The following is a 19,786-nucleotide window of genomic DNA, read 5'->3' as shown; positions in this document are numbered from 1 at the left end:
GCTTTCCTCTGACCCTGTGGACGCCACCGGCAGGCTCGGCCTCTGGGGCCTGACGGGGACCTGCTATCCGCCAACCACCTTCGACCTACATGGCTCTCCAGGCCGACCCACCTTCCTTCTCCAAGCTGTCCAGGGAGTGAGGCCGGGCAACCCACCCAGCCATTGCCTTTCAGAAACGAGCGAGAGCTCCCGTCGCCCAGGCCTCTCAGAGCCTCTGCTTTCACATGTGCCCCGCAGGCTGGTGCTCTGTGTGAAGCAGGACCTCTCGGTAGCTTTGATCGAGTGAGCGTGGACGCTGGGCCACTCGGGACCTGCAGACGAGCCAGCAGGGACCCGGGCTGGGCTGCAGACTGTTGGAGAGGAGTCCACAGAGCCCCCATCTGCTCGTGGTCAGGTGACAGGCAGCCTGGCTGACGAGGGTGCTGCCGTACCCCCACTGGCCTGGGCGAGCCCTGCATCTGATGAGGAGGGCGCCGGTGGCCCCATTTGACACCTGAGGCGCTGAAGCTCTCCTGAGCTCAGGAACTGGGAACTGGCCAGGCCAGCACAGTGGCTGTTCCAGAGCCCACCCTGACCGAGTGAAGCAACCCCATGGGGCTCTAAGTATCCTGTCCCTCTGTCCCGTTTGGAGACTGGGCAGTTGGAGCCTTGTCCACCGGCCGGGTGGTTGGTTTTACTGGTCGATGTCAACTTCTAGCCCCCGGTCTCATCTTCAGGGAGCTGTGTTCCCAGCCCCACTCCCACTGTGCCCCTGGCTCCTGACTTCCAGGTCCTGGAGGAGGCACCTGTCCCTCTCTGCTGCTCTCTCCAGAAACATCGGTCTGCTCTGCTGCTCCCAGGGGCGTGGACGCAAAGATACCCGACATCAGTTTATTTTTAGCCCTCTGTAAAAGAACCGGTGCTTTCCTTGCCAATCAAGTTCCTGATAAACCTTCGGTGATGCATTTTTTAATATCTTTAAGTATTCAGCCGCCTCTGATGAATGGCGTCTGTCCTCCCAGAGAGATGGCTGGGCCGGGCCAGTGGAGCCTGGCACCCATTGTCCTTGGGGACCCAGATCTTGGTAACCTCGGGGTTGAAGGTCCCTGAACGAACTCTAAGCTAGTCCTGCTGCCTGGGTCCCTGAGCTCCTCTGGCCCATCCTGCCCAGAGCATGCATGGCTGCTCAAATAGTGAGGACCGAGGATTTGGACACCCAGCCCAGAATAACGGGGCAGGAGCAGCCCTGGGGAGGCATGGGCAGGCCAAGCCAGGAGCCACACTGACCTTAGCTTCCTCCTTTACTTTCCATGACCTTCCACAAAGGGAGGTCCCCGTGGGAGGACTCTGGGCCTGGCAGTAGTGCCCGCAGCCTGTGCAGAGGCTGGGTGGAGACCGGGCAGGTGCCGGGGACCAGAGGGCCCAGCTGACCTGTGTCCTGTAGGCCCCTCAAGGAGCCTTGGAGACCGGGGTCTGAGGTTTGGTGAAGAACAAGACTTCCTGAAAAGGGCTCCCGAGGTTCCTGGGAGGACGGGGTCCTGGTGTGGATAGAGTCACAGGAGCTGACACAGCTGCCAGGCCTGAGCGCCTGAGAGAACGCGTCCCTCAGGACTGAGAGAAAGTGTCTTACCTGTTCGTTAGCTGCCTGGGCTCTGGGGGCTTGAAGAGGGAAACTCACATTTTCAAACGTGTTCAGTACTCAGCAGGACATTTTTCCTACGTCGTCTCACCCTCTCGGCCACTGTCATAGGTATGACCGTTATCCTCACTTTGCAGCGTAAGGACTGCAGCTCAGACAGGCGAAGTCCCCTGCCCTGGGCGCCAGCTAGGAAGTGGCAGAGCTGGGATCCATGCCCCCATCTGACCCCAGAGCCTAAGCTCTTGCCACTGTGAACCTCTGAGTAGGAGGCAGCATCTATCTGTCAGCCCCCAGCACTGCGTGAATAGGTTCGGAGAAGAGTCCTGTAGCCAGTGGTCCGGGTGGCTTCTCCTCGCAGCCCCACTCCTCAGGTTTAGTTGGTGCTTCCCGGCCGATCCTTCGTGGTACTCTGTGAACCTGCCCCTCTTTTCCCTCTTGCGTGGGCACAGCGCTAGCTTCCAGGGCCTGACTTTGGACAGCAGATCCCTCCTGGCCATGTGATTTGGGGGCGTGTTTTCTCATCAGAGCCCCTGCCTGCCCCACAGTGCCTGGGGTCTCATTGAGTCTGCCGCACCCTTGTTGGCTGGCACCTGGCCCCAGAGTCCGGGGTGAGGTGTGGGCCTTGGGGAAGGTCGCTCAGCTGGTGCCTTTCTCCGGCAGATCTCCAGCGCCATGGAGCAGCTGCAGGAGGCCCTGAAAGTGTGCAAGGATGACGCCAACGCCCTCCACCTGCTGGCGCTCCTTTTCTCGGCCCAGAAACACTATCAGCATGCCCTGGACGTCATCAACATGGCCATCACGGAGTATCCTGAGAACTTCAAGTGAGTTCCCCACGGACACTGCTGGGCTGGCGGGCTGGTCAGTGCACACACTGAGCGTCAGGGTGGGGCGGGGACCTGTGGGGGCGGAGCCTGGCTCTGGCATTCTGTTCTGGCCAGGTGTGAGCAGAGGGCACACACCTGCTGTGTGGTGTGAGGACAGCTCCACATAGCCTGTTGTTTGTATTCGGGAGACAGCCCTGGCTCTTGGTCTGCACCCTGCATTTGAGAGATTATTAGAACTGAAATCGGTTCACTTTAAAAGACAGGTCGCTTAGGGAACACTACACGTAGATAAAACAACCTGTGCGGACAAGGGATTAGTTACCTAATCCCAAATATAATACAGCAAGACCTACTGTGTAGAAGTTTATTTTTTACTTTTATACAAATACACGAAGGACAAAGGTCCTCCTCTTCCAGTACCAGTTACCTGGCTTTTTTCCAAGCTCCATTCTCACGCCTATCTGGCAGGGTCTGACGCACGGTCTGCTGCCAGCCATGTGTGTGCACATACGCGTGTATGAGTGTGCCTCTGTGTGTGTGCGTTTATTGTCGGTTACGCTTCGGTGGAAACAGAAACTGTCACGATGAGAGGGTTAGAATCCTAGAGCGGGGAGGGGTTGCCTCACCCGGCCCCTGGGTCAGAGTGCGTGTCACAGAAGAAACAAGAGGCTGGGCCAGGCATCAGACACTGTCCTTTTTCTGAGTGAAATCTTGCATGCAGGTGGAAACTGAACAGATGGGAGCAGAGCTGTCCTGTGGAAGCCAGGGAAGGGGGCCCACATGCTGGCCCCTCGGTGCCCCCAGCCCCGTGCAGGAGCCTCCCGTGCCCGCGTCTCCCATCTGACTGCACGAGTTGAGTGGGGGGTGGAAAATCCACCTGCCACGCAGCCCTGTGGAGTGACCCTAGGGTGTGACCGTGGCTCTTCGCAAATAAGTCCGTACTTTTCCCCATGGATGAGACCCCTGGATTAGCAGGAAAGGTCGCTGAGTCCATTACTGGTCAGGGATCACTGAACAATGCCATTGCTCTTCAACTGAAAGTGCATCCTGCTTCTCCAGCTGCGTCCTGCATGGGGAACAAGCTGCGTGTGGCTTCCGCTATTGCCACGGCAGTTAATTAAACCCCGGATCCAGTAAATATCACTGCAGCCAAACAAAAGTCAGCCTCCTTCGCCCTGACCTCAGCGTCCTCAGCAAGGTCTGTATTGCAGGCACTTAAAGGCCCCTGGTCTGGGTCTGTCTGCCACCCAGTGCCTCGCTGGGCCCAGGTGGCTGAGACCTTGTAGAGGCTCTTCCTTTCTGCAGAGACTGCCTTAGTGTAGGAGAGGCTGGCAGGCTGGTGTCAGGGGTCTGGGAGGCCTGGCCCAGGGGGATGCTGCTGGGTGGAACAGACCCCTTTCCTCTTGCGCTTGTCCCCATGTGGGAGCCACAGCAAGTCCCCGACTGTCACTTACCTGTGGTGCCTCCCGAAGCTTGCCCCTGCATCTTCTCAGCTGCTGAAAGACTGACATCTGTCCCGCCTCCAAGGACTATTGTGAGACTCAGACAAGAAAAGATCTCACAGTCAATTTACAACTGGTTTCAAGGACAGCAGTGGGGGTGGGTCTGGAAGATGGTCCACAGTATAAGGCCGGGACCTGGGACCCGAGGGAGACGGGTGCCCTCAGTGGGCCGGGAGTGGGGGGAGGGCGTCCTGCACGTGAGGGCCGGTGTTCAAGCTCCTTAGCTGCACAGGAGGTTGCCGTTCCTGGGGGGCAGACTCAAGACTCCAGGAGAAAAACCCAGCTTTCGTGGAGTTGACTCTTGAAAATCTTCCTGAATTCGGGGATTAGAAAGCAAAGCAAAGAGAATCTTGATTTCCAAGCTGTGGGATGACCTTTAGTTAATGGAGCTTGAGTTTAAAAAGGCAGAAACGTGGTGAGGCAGAGACTGATGGGCCTGCGGGGACAGTGGGAACCTGGCACGGTGGGAACCAGACACCCGAGCAGCTTCCTGAAATCCTGAGGGCTTCCGACGGAGCCCTGGACACATGTGCTGGCCTGGCCGTTGCTGGCCAGTTTGCCGGGGGCCTCAAGGGGGCAGCAGGCTCCCTGTTTGCACCTGGGTTCCAAGCCAGGCCAGGCCTCAGAATGCAAGAGATCCGCACAGCAAGCTTGGAGATGCCTTTGCTGGTCCCTTCTCCAGTCCTGGGATTGGGAGGCTCAGCCGGGAGGGTCACGGGGAACAGGCCACTGCTAAGCTTGGTCCCTGAAGCCATGGGCTCCGTGGGGCGCTGGTTTTAGGTAACAGATTCCTTGTGCTTTAGTCAGGCCGCTTGTAGGGGAGGTCGCCATAGTAACCAAACAACATTCCTGGACTAATGATGGGAGCTTTCCAATAACCAGCCTGTCAGTCACTGCTCCCACCCCAGACCTGGCAGCCTGCCAGACGGGTTTTGAAAGCCCAGGCTCTTGGGCTGACAGAAAAGGAGCAAATTGGTTTGCCCTTCCCTTCCCCTCCCACCCCTCTTGGGTTTCTGGCCAGCCCAGCCCAGGTCCTGGGGGCCTTGGAAGGTCCTGGGGAGAGGGGTGTCGGAGCGCTAGGGAGCTCTCCCCAGAGCAGGAGCTGTATGGCCCTCTTGACAAGCCAGAGCTCACCACTTGTAAGCAAATGGAACCGGTCACAGCATCTCTCCCAGGAAACCTGGGCTGTTTTGGAAAATGTTTGAGCTGAGAACTAGGCATTAGCTGGGGCCAGACCGTGACTGAATCCAGCCAAGGCCGAGTTGGCCTCGAGGGTTACCCCTCTGATCTCTCCCTGGCCTGCCTCACCTTTTTCTCAGGTTGCATGTGATAAATTTCTAGTGGTGCATTCCACTGAGCAGAAGGGATCAGAGTCCTGGGGCTTCTGTTAATGTCTCTGACTTAAACCCAGCGTGTTTATTGGACGGTTCTTACTAGGGACTTGGAGTAGATCAAAGGGACGCTTAAAATACCAGCACTCCAGTGAGGGGGCTGGAATCAAAGGTATTAGCACAAACATAGTTTATCACTTTGCCAGGTTCATGAAACATTTTTGGCTGCCACATCCCCTGATGAGGACAGGAGCCATGGGGTAAACTTGCAGGCCATGTGGTGGAGGGAAGTGTTAAACCAGGCATAATCACTGGCACCGGCACACTCTTCCCCAAAGGTCAGTTCCTCATCGGCGAAGCTGGTCTGACATTCAGCGTTTCCCTTTGCTGGTGGTTCTTTGGGGCCCTCCTGAAACCTCACTCCACGTGACGCTGCGGTCAGAGAGTCTTCAGCTGACCCTCCAACTAGGAGGGTAGATGATCTAGGTCACTTTGTTTGGGGAAGAATAAGGAAAGGAAGGAAGACATATATTTGCAGGTTTCTCCAGAAGGAATTCTTTGTTTTAAAGCCATTTGAGCTCTTTGCTCCCTGATCCTCACGCCTATGAACATTTTCTGGTGGCAGGCACCGTGGCCTGGGGCCCTTGGCTTTCAAGCAAGAGTGGCCCAGCCTTTCTGCCCCTGGGAGAGGGCTCAGGAGGTGAATTCGTGCCCATGAAGTGGGGCTGGCCTCCCCTCTGCAGTGGGTGGTCTGCAGGTCCCCAGGTCTGCTCACTGGGCAGAGATTATAGACCAAGACCAAGGTGTTTGCTTCGTGGTGTCTTATACCTGGCTGGGAGCCAACTTTTGTTCCGTCTGAGGACGTGCTTTCCGGAAGTTCTTCCACCCCAAGGTGGTTATGGAATGGCTCTGTGTGGTTTGTGCTCATATCTTTCAAGGTCAAGAATTTGTGTTTGGAGAGTCACCTGGAGGTACCTGGAGGTGACCTGCAGCTGAGGGAAGCTGGGTCAGCCATCGGTCAGCACAGATAAGGCCGGGGATGCCGTGGGCGCAGGCGGCTGTTCTGCGGGTGGGCCAGAGCTTCTGAAGCAACAAGGCGCTAACTCCTGGATGTGGAAGCTTATGGGCTGTCGATTTTAAACAGCGGATCACATTGAATGAATTCATTAAGAGGTAGAGGATCAGTGTGAACCTTAAAAGGCTGGGGGACATGAGTCAGTGTCATCCTCCAGAGCCAAGGAAAAATTACTGTTTTTTTAGGTCTAAGAAAAGCTGCCATAAGTGTCCCTTGCAAGTTAGGGATTAGTCTATGGGAAGGTAATAAAGACGGGCCTGACTGCGGCCCTCTCCCTTTTAGGGAGGTCCCTCCTGTTAGAGCTTTAAAATAATATCCTCAACGAGCAAGTGTGTGAGCTTAGCCAGTTAATTGCCCTGGTGGAGTCTCTCCCAGAGGCATGGCATTTAGAGGAGCCTGAGACCTGTGTCCTTCAGCACTTCCCTGGCCAGGGTGAGAGCCAGGTGATGACAGCCCTTGGAGGCGAGGGAGCGGCTGGTTCCTACTCATATACGGGCTGCCCCTCCCCTTCTCCCTGAGCCCCACCTCCAGGCCTTCAGACCTGTCCCTGCCAGTCCAGCCCCAAGGAGTACCTTACCTCGCCTTGCTTCTAAATTCTGCCCATCCTCAGAGACTCCCCTTGGGCTCCACTTTGCCTTGAAGCTCCTGTACTCAGAGCTGAACCACTCAACTGAGTGTCTGATTCTCTTCTTCTGTTTCGTTTCGTAATGGCCTTGGATGTGTTTCTTGAGCTTCCCCGAGTGTGGAAGCACCTTTGGGGCAGAGATTATGGCCTGTCCTCTGCCTCCCCTTCCTCCCTGTAGGGAACCCACAGCTGGACACCCAGCACACCACTAGACCCCCCGACGGGTAGACCGTAGGAGTTGTTTTGTTCGTTGTTCTGGAAGGAGGGAAGGGAACACATGGGGATGTTGGCGCTTACAACCCTCAGAGCACTCTGATACCCCTTAACCCTGTTTGGTCGTTGCTTTGGTTTGATTTGTTTACTTGGTCTTTACAACCCTCCTGCTCTAAAGGTAAAGACGCTAACGGGAGAGTCAGAGGGTCTCTCAAGGTCAGAAAGCTGATGAGTGGCAAAGCAGGGACTAGAACCCGAGGCAGCTGATTGACTGAACAGCCCTGGTACGCTTGAACCCCAAGTGCTTCAATAATAACAGAATAACACACACCCGGTGCTTGCTCTGTGCCAGGCACTGCTCTAAGCACTTTCCGTGCATTAACTCATCTCATCCCCTCAGCAGCTGTGGGAGGTGTAGGAACTGTTGTTACTCCCACTTTCCAGATGAGGAAACAGAGGCACAGAGGGCTTAAGTGAGCAGCTGTACATAATAGGGGCTAGGTAAGTAGTAATGACAGGTCATACGTGGACTGAACCGTTTATGAAGTGCTAGGCCTTTTATGTGCATTGTTTCCTCATAACAGCCCCCAGGGTGTAGTGATACCATCATTCCCATTTTACGGACAAGAAACTGAAGCTCTGAGAAGTTGAAATGACTGGCCAGAGGGTACATGGCTACAAGAAGGGCAGCTGGGATTTGAACTTGGGTCATCAGACTTGGGCCCCGTTTTCCGGGACAAGACCCACTTCCTGTAGAAGCCCACGCTGCATGCAGGCTCTGGCCTCCTGGCTGAGGAGTTAGACTTTCCAGAGGCGTGGCCGCCTGACTCAGAGAATAGCCTGCTTTTTCCACTCAATTATGTGTTTTCTATAAAAATAGAACTCTTCATTAAAACAATGCAGCACAGCCATCAGCTGGAATTACTAATTACCGTCCTTTAAAGAGATAATACCCCTTTTGTGCATTCACCATGCTTGCCGCCACCCTCTCCTCCACGACAGAGGGCCAGGAGCCAGAAACCAGGGCCCCGGAACGCACATGGGGCAGTGGGACCAGAGGAGAGAGCTTCTGCAGGAGGCTCTGCAGCTTTGGCTCCTGGTCATGGGGACCCCACAGCTTTCCAGGCCTCCGTGAGTCCTTGTGACTCAGCTTTCTTCTTCTGTTATCCAACAAAGATTTGTTGAGTGACATTAGGTGAGGCACTGGGGAGACGGAGATAAGAAAGACGTGGTTCTGCCCCGAGCGTAGGGTCTGGTAGGAAAGACCGGTAATGATGGAGCGGTCTCAGGATGAGGGCTGACCTTTCTTGAGGGGTGGCTGTGCACCGGGGCTGGCTGCCTTGACAGTTTCTGTTGCCCTTAGTCCTCCCAACAGCCCTGCTTGGTGGTGCCGTTACCGTCCCTATTTGACCAACATCCGGTAGAGCTCAGAGAGGTGAAGGCACCTGCTAGGAAGCAGCGGGACCTGGGTGTACCTGCATTGCCTGATGCCAAAGGCCGTGTTTCAGCACGACCTCCTCCTGTTTGCTGGGGAGTGAGTCAGGGGCCAGAGGTGCTTCCCTCAGGTACACAGCAGGTATCGTGTTCAAGTGTTTACTGCACATGCTGAGTAAATTTTATAGGGAACTTCTTTCAAGGAACATGGAAGTAAAAACGTGGGCCCGTTGTGCGTGCCTCCCACACAGCCCATGTCCCTCCCTGCAGCCAGCTCTGCTCTGCCAGCATCCCCCTGCCACCGAGAGTGGGGTGCTGGGGTGAGCAGCAGGGAGGGAACGCCGGGGAAGATGGGTGGAGGCCCTGGGTGAGGGGGATGGACGAGATGACCTCTGACCCCAGGACAGTGCTGGCTTAGCCAGAGCTGCTGTCACAAAAATATCCCCCGTTTACAAAATAATTTTTTTTTAAAAAAAAAGGTTTTGGAAAGGCTCATGCTCACCCAGTTCTGAGGAGGCCCACCCTGAGATGGTTCCTCTTCACAGCAGTGGAAAGAAATGATTTGTCTTAGCCTCAAATGGGAATAGCTCCAAGTCTTAATCCTTTTGACAAATAATTAGCAGGCTGATCCCGGCCCAGGAGTTCAAGCCAGGCAGGGCCTGGGAGGAGAGAGAGGCGGCGGGTGCTAGGCCCACCCGAGCTTTCCCCTGGGAACCTCCATCATCAGCCCTTGGCCAGAGCTCTCACGAAGTTTGGCAAAGCCAGTGACCTGTGGCGACACCCAGAGACGCTGACCTCGCTGGTGTCTCTCTTCCCCCACTGGAGGAGGGCTGGCCCAGATGCAGACAGACTGACTGACTGACTGCAGGGCTGAGATCGTTCACGGTTCAGCAGGGGCTGGCTCTGTTCAGGTGTGATGGGCACCTGTCTTTGGCCCCAGGTGCTGACCCATATAGGTGACTCGGAAGGTGGCCGGCGTGGGCTGCCAAGGCTCCAGTGTCCGTGAGGGAGGGCGTGCGCTCTTAGAGGGTGGGCCCACGGCTACACTGGGCCTCCTTGCTAGGAACAGGGTGCACATGCCTCAGCCTTTGGAGTGCGCAGAGTGCCAGGACCCGGGACTCTTCTCCCCACAGCCCAGCAGCCTCACCCCTGCAGCGGGACAGAGGGCATGGCGTTTACACTGACGCTTGCTCCTTCGCCTTCCCCAGAGAGAACTCTCATCTTTCACATCTGCCTTCAGATGCAATGGCGGCGCTGCAAAGGCGTTCGGCCTTAAAAGACCTCAGTGTTTATTCTGCAGCTTAAAAAACAGGAAGGTGCTTGCAAGACAAGGCCACGGCCGAGGTTCGTTCACCCCGACCGGGTTGGCTGTGGCTCTGTCCCTCCCCTCTGATCCTCTTCCTTTCTCATGCCCATCTTTGGTCCCAGGAACCACCTGGAGCCAAAGGTGCCACCTGCCTTGCTGAACAGGCCATGAAGCTCTGGGGTTTTCTGAGAGCCTTCAGAGACACCTGGCCTGGACACTGCTTTTGGGGGTCTGCTAGGCCTGCATTTTTAAAGGAATCCCTTCCCTGAGCCTTGGGCAGGCCTGTGCTTAAGGACTTAGTACAGCTGTAGGTTTCTCAGCTGCTGCTTCTGGGTCATCACAGTTCATCCTGCAGGAGTCCCTGGGGCAGACAGGGCAAGAGACTCCACTCCTATTTCACAGGTTTGGAACCTGTGACATGCCCAGCTGGGTAGCAGCAAAGCTGGGACTTTGGCTCGGGTTTCTCACTCCTGGGCCAGTGTCTGTCTACCGAGTGACGTTACAGTGCAGGGTTAGGACAGCAATGTGGCCATTCCTCTTCCGGAATGGCTTTTGTCAGGTCGTTGGAGGACTGCAAGATTCCAATACCCCAGCCTTCCTGTCTCAGAGACTCTCCTCAGTTGTGCTGTTGGCTCTGCCTGGGTGACTGTCCTCTGGGATGAAGACCCCCAGTCACATGGAGCCAGACGCTTTCATGTCATGTCCAGAACTCCCTGTTCCTCCCCAGGCCCCGGGAAACTTTGCTTCTGGACAGCTTAAAGTGGAATCAGCCAGCACTTTGCTTGTGGGCTGCGTGAGTCCAGCCCTCTCTGCAGTTCTGAGACATCAGTGAGCAGATTCCTCGCCTGCCTCCTAGCCAGGAGCCAGCAGCGGGACGTGGGGCTGTCACAAGCCGGCTCTGATTCAACATGGGTTGCGAGACGCAGAGCGTGGCTGGAGGGTTGTAACAACACGCATTTTCATAGTGTTAAGCTAAGCGGACACCATGTGCTCAGCTCTGTGCCAGGCACTGGGGAGGCAAGGAGGGCACTGACATAGAGGGAGGCAGGGTCCTGTCCTGCAGGCAGTCGTCATCCAGGTGGGGACATGCGGCAGGACACGGGACGAGATAAATGGTAGTTTTGCCATCTATAAGCAGGACTGGCTGCAGACTGTTTCTAGAGTATTTGAATTTTTCAATGCTTGATATGAGTTTATCTTCATTGTTAAAAGCATAAACCTATGTGGCAAAAAAGAAAAAAGTGTGTGTACACACACACACACACACACAGATATATATATGAGAGAGAGTAATTAAGTGCTAACTGAAGATTGTCCTGAGCGTTCAGAGAAGGGCAGGGGTGGCCACGCTTCTTGGAGGAGGACTGGAACCGTTGGATTAAAATTGTGGGGTTTTTTTAAGTCTCAGAATCCTTTCTTCCGATGACATTTTAGACTCATTCAGCATATAAAACAGGTATGCCAGGGGCTGGGCCGTTTGCAGGGGGCAGGGAGCCCGGGCTTGCCCCTCTGTTCCCCAGCCCTCACTGCAGCGGCCTCCACACGGCCCCATCCACGAAGCACGGTGCTCTGATGAGGCTTTGGCCTGTTGGTGTGGACCCCAGCAGCCACAGTGGCACCTAGCGCACTGCCAGCCTCCTCGTACCGTTGTGTGAAGAACTGGGCCACCCGTCCCGGCAGATGGGATAGAGAGGGAGACCTGTGCTCCAGCAAGACCAGTGGTTTGGTTGTCTCAGAAGAGTGGCAAGGAGTGGGGTTGTTTGCTGATCCCCGTTGCCAGGCGGAAAGAGTTCAGTGGTGACTTAGAGGCGTGGCCGCTGTGTGTGGATGACTAAGTCCCTATGATGTCGTAAAGGCCGTGGGGGTTGGGGTGGGGTGCAGCCCCCATGGGGACGCACAGAAGGTCAGAGGGTGACATCTGGTTAGGAGTTGGCCAGATGTCAGAGAGGAAGGGTGAGCCCCAGCAGGGGCAACAGTGTGAAACAAAGCCTGTCCTGCACGGCAGGGAGCCGCTTATGGAATGGAAGGTGGCACGGACAGTCGGGGCAGGGCCCCTTGCTGAGGAGGACGGTTCTGGCAGCGCGGAACTGCGAGGCCAAGGAAATCTCAGGAGCTAATCTGGAGGCTCCCAGGATCTGGGAGTGAGGGATCCAACCGGAGTGTGATTGTCGGAGTGCTTGCCCCAGCCCAGAAAGGATGTGGTTGGGTTGAGAAATTCCGCTCTGGGTCACTCATGCTAATGGAATGTCAGGGTCTGCGTTGGTAGAAGTCACTGTAATGCCAGCTCAGCATTCAGCCGCTTCTGTTCCGGGCACACAGTGTGGCCAGGTCTGCCACGGACTCCCGCTGGCTCTCAGGGGCGCAGGCAGCAGTAGGGGGAAGGGACGGGGCGGAGAGGGCCGAGCTGCAGAGGAGGCCTGTCTGGCGGGATTTGGGAGCAGGGGAATGCTGCAGGGCTGGTCTGCCCAGGGGAGGTGCAGCCTTGGAGTGGACAAAGCCTGGGTGACCCGACCCTCCAGGGGGAGGAGCTTTCACTCGCACCAACACCTGTTCCAGCCGCAGGCCCTCCTCCTCCCCCATGCTTCTCTTCCCTCCCCCAGCTCCCAACTGTATCTCACCCCACCCTCCTCTTCATCAAACACCAGCCCCGGCAAGACCCCTCATCTGTTCTTTCCTTGCACTGAGTCTGATCCAAAAATACAGCCCTGGATTCTCTGGGCAATTTGTCATTTTTAGCACTGATTGTCACCTTGAAGGCAGAAATTATGTCTTCTATTTCACGTTCCTAAAGCAGAGGCTCCTAATACTTGTGGAGTGTCGGACCTTTTGAGAGTCCGGGAGAGGGGAGTGGGGATGGCAAGACCAGGGTCCCCAGCAGCTCCCACAGGAGTACTGAGACCACGTTCCTCACCAGGCCCGTGCAGTCTGCACTGCGGGGAACACACTTTCTGCCCTCTGGACCTCGTAGGCCTGCCGGGCGATTCGTTAGTAAATGTTCTAAGGAGGGTGCAGGGCATCCTGAGAATCTGGGAGGGCTTCCTGGGGGAGGTGGGATTTACAGTTGAGCATGGGGGAAGGGATGAAAAAGGAGAGGAGATGCCATGTGGTGGTGGGGACAACCCTGTGAGCAGGGGCAGAGAGGGACATGGATTTTTGAGGGAAAGTGAGGAAGAAAAATAATACTTGCCCAGAACCCAAACCCTCTCCACCGAAAAGGGGCAAATTCCACCCTTTTAATTCTCTGCCAACAAGTCACAATCTGAGAAAAACAAGGTGTGAGAAGAAAGGAATGGAGTGAAGCCATCCAAGTCCTTTGTGAGGCTGGAGGCCCAGGACTCAGTGCAAGCAGGGGAGGCCAGGGCCCTGACTGAGGGGGAAGGTCAGAGGGAGAAGCCCCCAGTTGGAGGCCTGGCCTCCCAGTGTGGGGCCTGCTCTCTGCTGCAGCCTCGGTCACGGGGGCGCACCCTGTCTCCAACGCAGGACTCGGCTTCTGTGATCCGCGAGGGCCCGTGTGCCACCCTCAGGTGGGCCGGCAGCACCGCCAGGCAGCAGTCAGATTCAGGGCCTGACACTCGGGTCTGCCCAAAAGCAGTGCCGTGAACGGAAGGGCGTCACTGCTCACCACCCACAGAGAACCAGGAGTCGCAGCCTTGTTTGGGCCTCAGTGGCTCGGCCAGGTTCTCCGCAGGCTGGTGCGCGTCAGTGTGGCTGGCAGTACCCGTGGTAAAAAGATGGCAGTACTTCCGTATGTGTGGGTAAACAGCCACTGCCTTGACCCTCCCCAGGACCCCAGGCTCCCCAGCAGTTAAAGATCTATCGCTTGGCACCACAGGGCATCCAGGCCCCATCCTGGTCCTGCTGAGCCAGTGTTCTGCCGGTCTGTCTGTGTCCTGGGCAGAGGGAGGCAGCCAGCCAGCCCTGCGTCCTGCCTCCCGGTGGGCCAGCACTTTCTCTCTCTTCCCAGGCCCTCTCAGGGCCACATCCCCACTGCTTTTAGCCCAGAGGACTTCAGGGTTGGGGGTTGAGAGAGATTCTCAGCGGTGACGGAATAAGACTTCACGTCACTTTCATCCTATTGAACGTATAAGGAGGGCTGGCAATTTGGGGCTATCCAGGGAAGCATCCTTCCACAGAGTACAACCTGACCCTCCTCAGGTGTACAGGGTCAGGATACAGTTTGCATTCAATTAGGAGATGTTGCCTGCTGGCGAGGCGGAAAGCAGAGCCCTGTGCCCTTCTGTGACCTTTTCACCAGCCCCTTGCTCAGCCTCATTCCTTGAGTCGAAGTTTGCTTCTGGGTCTGTCTCTTATATAAAGCCCCGTCGTGGGCCTGGTGGGCCATATAAGTAAAAAGATAGGCACGTGTTCAGTGAGGATGCTGCGGAGCCGAGGGTGTGGAGGGAGAGGAGGGGCAGAGAAAGCAAGGCCGTAACCACCCTGGACAGTGCTTCAGAGGCTGGCCGGGCTAGTACACCATCGGGACAAGCGTGAGCGACAGGGACACTGGTGAATGCAGAAGAGTGCTCTGCGCTTTGGCAGAGAGGATGGAGAAACTGAGGCACAGAGAGAACACGTGGTCCAGGGATACAGCTGAGGCCATTGTTCTTGTGGGCACTGTACCTTCTAAGGGCTGGGGAGGTGGGTAGAATCCCTCGGGGTTCCACCCTGGGAGGAAAGCCAGGGGAAGGGGGCCCCCTCAGGCATTCTCACTGCCGTGCTGTCTCCCCACAGCCTGATGTTCACCAAGGTGAAGCTGGAGCAGATACTGAAAGGCCCAGAGGAAGCCCTTGTGACCTGCAGACAGATGCTGCGGCTGTGGCAGACCCTGTACAGCTTCTCCCAGCTGGGGTGAGTGGTGGGTCCCTCCAGATGGAGTTGGGAGGCGGTGGTTGCCAAGGCAACAGCACACAGCTGAGTGCCCATGATGCCTGGTGGGTGGAGGTGGTGAGGATGTTTGAATGAGGGAATGGGACTTGCTGCTTCTGGGGCCTTTTACATCCCTGCTCTAATTTTAACCTTTTGACAGTCCTCGATGAAGGACAGAAAGAGGCTGTTTAGGAAACTAAAGTTCAGAGGGGTAAGAGGGAAGAGAAATCATTATTAAGCATCTCCCCCATCAGCTGCTTTTATCTTATCCACTGTCAGATGTTACCTCACCCCAGGGGGTAAACTGGGACTCAGAGACCTTATATAACATGCCAGAGCCGCTCCTGTAAATGGTAGCGGTGGAGCTGGAACCTGGCTCTCCGGAGCCCCAGCCTATGGAGCCTGTCACTTCTTTCCTGGTTCCATTTGGAAGCTGGGAGAGGAGGGGAGGAGGAAGCTGAGTTCTAAAAGGGCCCCCCACTCCTCCCCACTCACCCACTGTCCCCACACATCCCATCTCCTTCTCCAGTTCCCAGCCCAAGCTCTGGGATTCTCCTGGGCCAGAGCAGGGCACTCTTGTCCAGGCTGAATCTGCAGAAAGTCTTTGCTCAGACCTGCTGGGACACCTGGGCTCAGCCAATACAGCCCAAAGCAGAAATGGGCCTCATTTCCAAGTGGGGCGGTGCACTGCCCCTTCCGGGTCCCTGGTACCACCTCCTCCCCTTGTCTGGCTGTCATCTCCTCAAGGGACCCCACTCTGGTAGGTATATGTATTTTCACAGGGACCCTGGCAGCCCAGCAGCCTCTTAGAATCCCCAGAGGAATATCTCTAAAGGTGCAATTTACAGAGGAGGCCTCAGGATAATCTGATGGAATAATATCCTTGGGCAGGGTAGGGTCGGCCCTCTCTCTGCAGGCCTTTGGGCTTGGGAGATTCCAGGGCCCAACAGGACCGGTGGGTGGAAGCTGCCAGCAGGCAGCTCTGGGGTGAGGGACTTTTCAGAAAGGACATGGGGAACCACCTGGCAGCTGGGTGCTGTGAGGGTGAGGGCCAGACTCTGGTGTGAGGGGGGCCCACATTTGGATGCCCCTCGCTCTGCCACTCACTGGCTGTGACAGGTCCCGCAGGTGCACAGCCTGGCTCCCCTTGCAGAGAGGAGCTGTCGCCAGAGCTGGCAGAGAGCGCCTCTTAGCCGGGTGGCCAGTTGCCTGCTCATCCAGGCGATCATGATGGGGCCCCTCTGAGCTGCAGCCTCATCTCCAGCGTGTAGGGCTTAGCCTGGGCCCCCACTGCGGGAGCAGCAGAGCTGTGAAGCTGTCAGGTGCTCTCCAGGATGGGGCGGTCGGGTTTGCCTTGGGGTCTTTTCAAGTCACCACCCGCAGCCTCATCTCTGGGGAACTCCCCGGCAAACGGCCCCTGGCCCCACCAACCCAGGGTGGAGCAGAGCTCAGCCCGGCCAGCTACCTGCAGGCAAATTGTTGGGACCAAAGGATTGGATCCAGTCCCCTCCTGGCTTGCCCAAGAAGAGGAAGCATTCTTTCTGAACCTGGAGCCACAGAGCAGAAACTAGGGCTTGTAAAATGTGGGCTCGGGCAATCAAGGATCAAGGCCAGAATCCACAGCCTGAAGGTCTGGCCTGCCCCGCCCCACCCTGCCGGCTCCACCTCCGCTCTGCTCCCTGGCCGCCTTCCTCTGCTCTGCCTGGCGCCAGCCCGCCCCTCCAGGAGGCTCCAGTGCCCGGCCTCTGATGGCCCAGCACAGCCCTCTCTCCATCTGGGTCTTTGTTAAACGCTCAACTTGGACTGTCTCCTTCCATCTGGCTGTCAGGTTCTTCAGGGTAGGGGCCTAGGACCAGGAGGCAAGAGGTCCCCAAGATGAGCTGTTTCTGGAGCCCTAGGAGAGCCCGCTTCAGGACGAGGAGCTGTGTCTGTGCATCCGCTCCAGGCCAGCACAGGCTGGGCACCTGCCCACGTTCTCATTTAGTCCTCACAACGACCTCATGAGGTGGACATTCTCATGCTCATTAACTGCACAAAATAACTGTGATCATCTCAAGAAGAGAGGGCTAAGATCTAGAAAGGTTAAGCAGGTTTGGCGAGGCTCACATAGCTACGGAGGGCAGCCCCGTGGCTTTCCCCCAGTGTCCCTGGCTCTTTTGCCCTGCACTCAGGTGCCTCCCGGGAATGAGAAGTGGGTGTGAGAGGTGGGAACCAGCCCGACCAACTGTGTTTCTGTGGATGGTTTCCTCTAATGCCCACAAAGATGGCTGTGCACCCAAAGAACCAAGTTCAACATGAACCGGAGTTAGGATGGCAAGGATACCCCGGCTCTGGCGTTATTTGTGGGACCATCGTCTTGGTGCCCCTCTGAAGGGAGGAGGCCTCTGGCCCCCAGCTGGGCCTGCCTTCTCCTCTCCTCCCCTTTCCGCCTCAGTCCTCTAAGCTTCCCCAACCAGCAGGTTCAAGGCCACAGACCGCCCCCCCCAGCAGGGGGCAGGGGCTGCCTGGGGGCTGTGTGTGCTCCAGGATGGGCACAGGCAGTTGTGCTGCCTTTCTGAGCTGGTGGTCCCCCCGCATCCCCACTCTTGAGAAAAGAGGAGCCTCCCTAGCCCTGTGGGAGCTGCAGGGACCTGGGGAATTGGCGGGGCTTGTTTATCTCCCACCCTCGGGCCCCCTCTGGCTCTTCCGGGGCCACCCTGGCAGCCCCGGGGAGGGGGAACCTGAGGCAGGGAGCGGCATCTGGGCCTTCCTTCCCTGGAAGGTAGGGAGCTGCAAAACCAGGCTTCCCTTGGAAGCCGGTCCACAGTGCCTGTGGCTCTCTGCTAGACGTTGAGAGGGTAACGAAAAGTAGAAGAGGGAATAGATGGATGGGAGAGGTTCTCATCCTCGGCGTACGTGGTGCTGGGATCCACGCTGATGGAGAGCAGAGAGGGAAGGCAGCGTGAGGGCAAGGGAGCCACAGGAGGCCTCTGGATGGATGTTGGCCCTCGGGCTGGGTTCTAAACAATGCAGGGTTTGGGTGGACCGAGAAGAATGGCGAGAACATGCTTGGTGGCAGCGGCATGAGTAAGCATGTAGCTTTGGAAGCAAGATGTGGCAGCGTTAGGGAATAGCGAGGAGGCTGACAGCCCCACAGGCACACAGCGGGCACCCTGTGCGTGTGTGTGATCAGGACTAACATGTCGGTTTAGCATCTGGGGTGAGCCACATTCTAGCATCCCAAGCCTGAGCTCCGATCTGGCCTGCTGCTCTGGTTGTCTCCATCCTTCCTAGTGGTCTTTGGCTCTGTTCTCGGGCCTGAAGTCTTCAGCCCCAGAGCCTGCCTGGCATAAGGCTCCCCTCATTCTCCATGCCAGCCCCCTCCGCCTCACCGGGGCCTGGCCCTCCCTTACCTTCCAGAGGCCTGGAGAAGGATGGCAGCCTCGCCGAGGGCCTCACGCTGAAGAAGCAGAGTGGCATGCACTTGACTCTGCCCGATGCCCACGACGCAGACTCCGGTAAGAATGTGCCCTGTGGGCAGCCGTCCACGTGAGCCCGCAGCTCCCTCTCCCACCCTGAGCATCTGCCCGCCTGGTCAAACCCACCCCACCTCCTGCCAGCCGCTGTGCTAAGGGGCCTGTGCTACCTCGGGCCTCTTTAGGGCCCATCTTGGCCGGATGGCTGCTGGCCCTGGGGCAGGAAGTGGGCAGCTGGCGTAGGCGAGCGAAGGACCCCACCCCCTGTGTGGGGAGTGAAGAGAGTGGGGGAGACTGGGGTGGAGAGGGCGCCGTGGAGCACGGAAACCGTGTCCCCTTAGGAAAGCTCCAGGCCAAGGTCTGCCGTGATAATGTCCACCATAGATCCATCGAGTAGAAAGGAAGGGCTGAGCTTCTGGTTACAACTGCAGACCCAAAGCTGACTTGTTTCCTGGAAAAGCTCATCCTGACGTCCACGACTTGTGACATTCAAACAAGTTCGGGATCTGCAAACTTAACATGTTTTAACCCAGGACCTGATTAAAGCAAACACCTTCCTAAAACACAAGCAGAATTAGTCACGGGAATGGAAGCATCAGGGAGCTGTGTTTGGTGGCATTGCTCATCTTTTCCACTCCTGTGGCGGTGAACCAAGTTGTGCCTTCGTTGTCAAGTGATGGAGCTGATTTCCAAAGCCACGCCCAGCACCTGACTTGAGAGGCAGGTCTGAGGATTGCTGGGCTGGACGTGGAGCTGCGGACGCCAAGGAAGCAGTGGTGACGGAGAGTGTAGCTCCCTTGCAGTTAGAGAGGGAAGGACCTGAACAAGGTTATTAGGACTCTGTATACACCCGCCTTATAAACTGAAATCGTCTGTGGTTTGCCCTGAGGTCTCCTGAGTTTATTGGAGCCTCTACTGCCTCTGAGAGAGAGGGAAAAAAGTGCTCGCATTTCACCTGCACGTGAATTGTAAATGTCAACGGCTTACATATCCTGGACGGGGACCCATGTCACTCTGAACTGCCACATGGAGAAGTTCTCCAGAGGGCACAGGGTCTGGCCTGAGCTGCTGCCCAAGGATCCTTCACAGCCCAGCCACCAATGGGACCTTTCTATCAAGAAATAATAGGCACTTGTGAAAACAGGAAGTAAAAATGTAAAAGGAAGAAAGGAAAAGTCGTCCATCAGTTCATCACTCAGACCTTAATAAATGGCCTTTCAGACTTGCGGAAACATGGCCATATTTTCTTGTTTGTAAAAACGTGATCATACTCTTTTGCAATCTGCTTCTTTTTACCAAACTCTATAACGTCAGCCTCTTTCTGCATCGATACCCATATTTATGCATCGTTATTTTAATGACTGCATAGTCTTGTATGATTATACTCTCACTTATTTTTAATCAATCCCAGTTGGCAGACAGTCAGGCCATTTCTGTCTTCAGTATCCCAGGCAGTGGTAGAATGCCCGCAGTTGCCGACATTCATGGTGTTCTTCCCTAGTGATTAACTCCTAGAAGTGGGCTCACCGCCTGATTG

At 56.4% G+C, this 19,786-nt stretch overlaps 1 protein-coding gene across 6 annotated transcripts in view; it reads left to right on the top strand.

The window, feature by feature from the left end:
* Positions 1-19,786, top strand: part of TTC7A (tetratricopeptide repeat domain 7A) — a 121,654-nt gene that overhangs the window by 81,070 nt on the left and 20,798 nt on the right. For all 6 annotated transcript variants that reach the window (XM_030857743.3, XM_060309131.2, XM_060309130.2 and 3 more), the window contains 3 exons: positions 2,279-2,439; positions 14,660-14,776; positions 18,194-18,291. In XM_030857743.3, the coding sequence (XP_030713603.1) occupies positions 2,279-2,439; positions 14,660-14,776; positions 18,194-18,291 (376 nt within the window). The remainder of the gene's footprint in view (positions 1-2,278; positions 2,440-14,659; positions 14,777-18,193; positions 18,292-19,786) is intronic.

Source organism: Globicephala melas, chromosome 12 (genome assembly GCF_963455315.2).
Source record: "Globicephala melas chromosome 12, mGloMel1.2, whole genome shotgun sequence".
Lineage (NCBI taxonomy): Eukaryota > Metazoa > Chordata > Mammalia > Artiodactyla > Delphinidae > Globicephala > Globicephala melas.
This window is presented reverse-complemented; position numbering and strand designations above follow the sequence as displayed.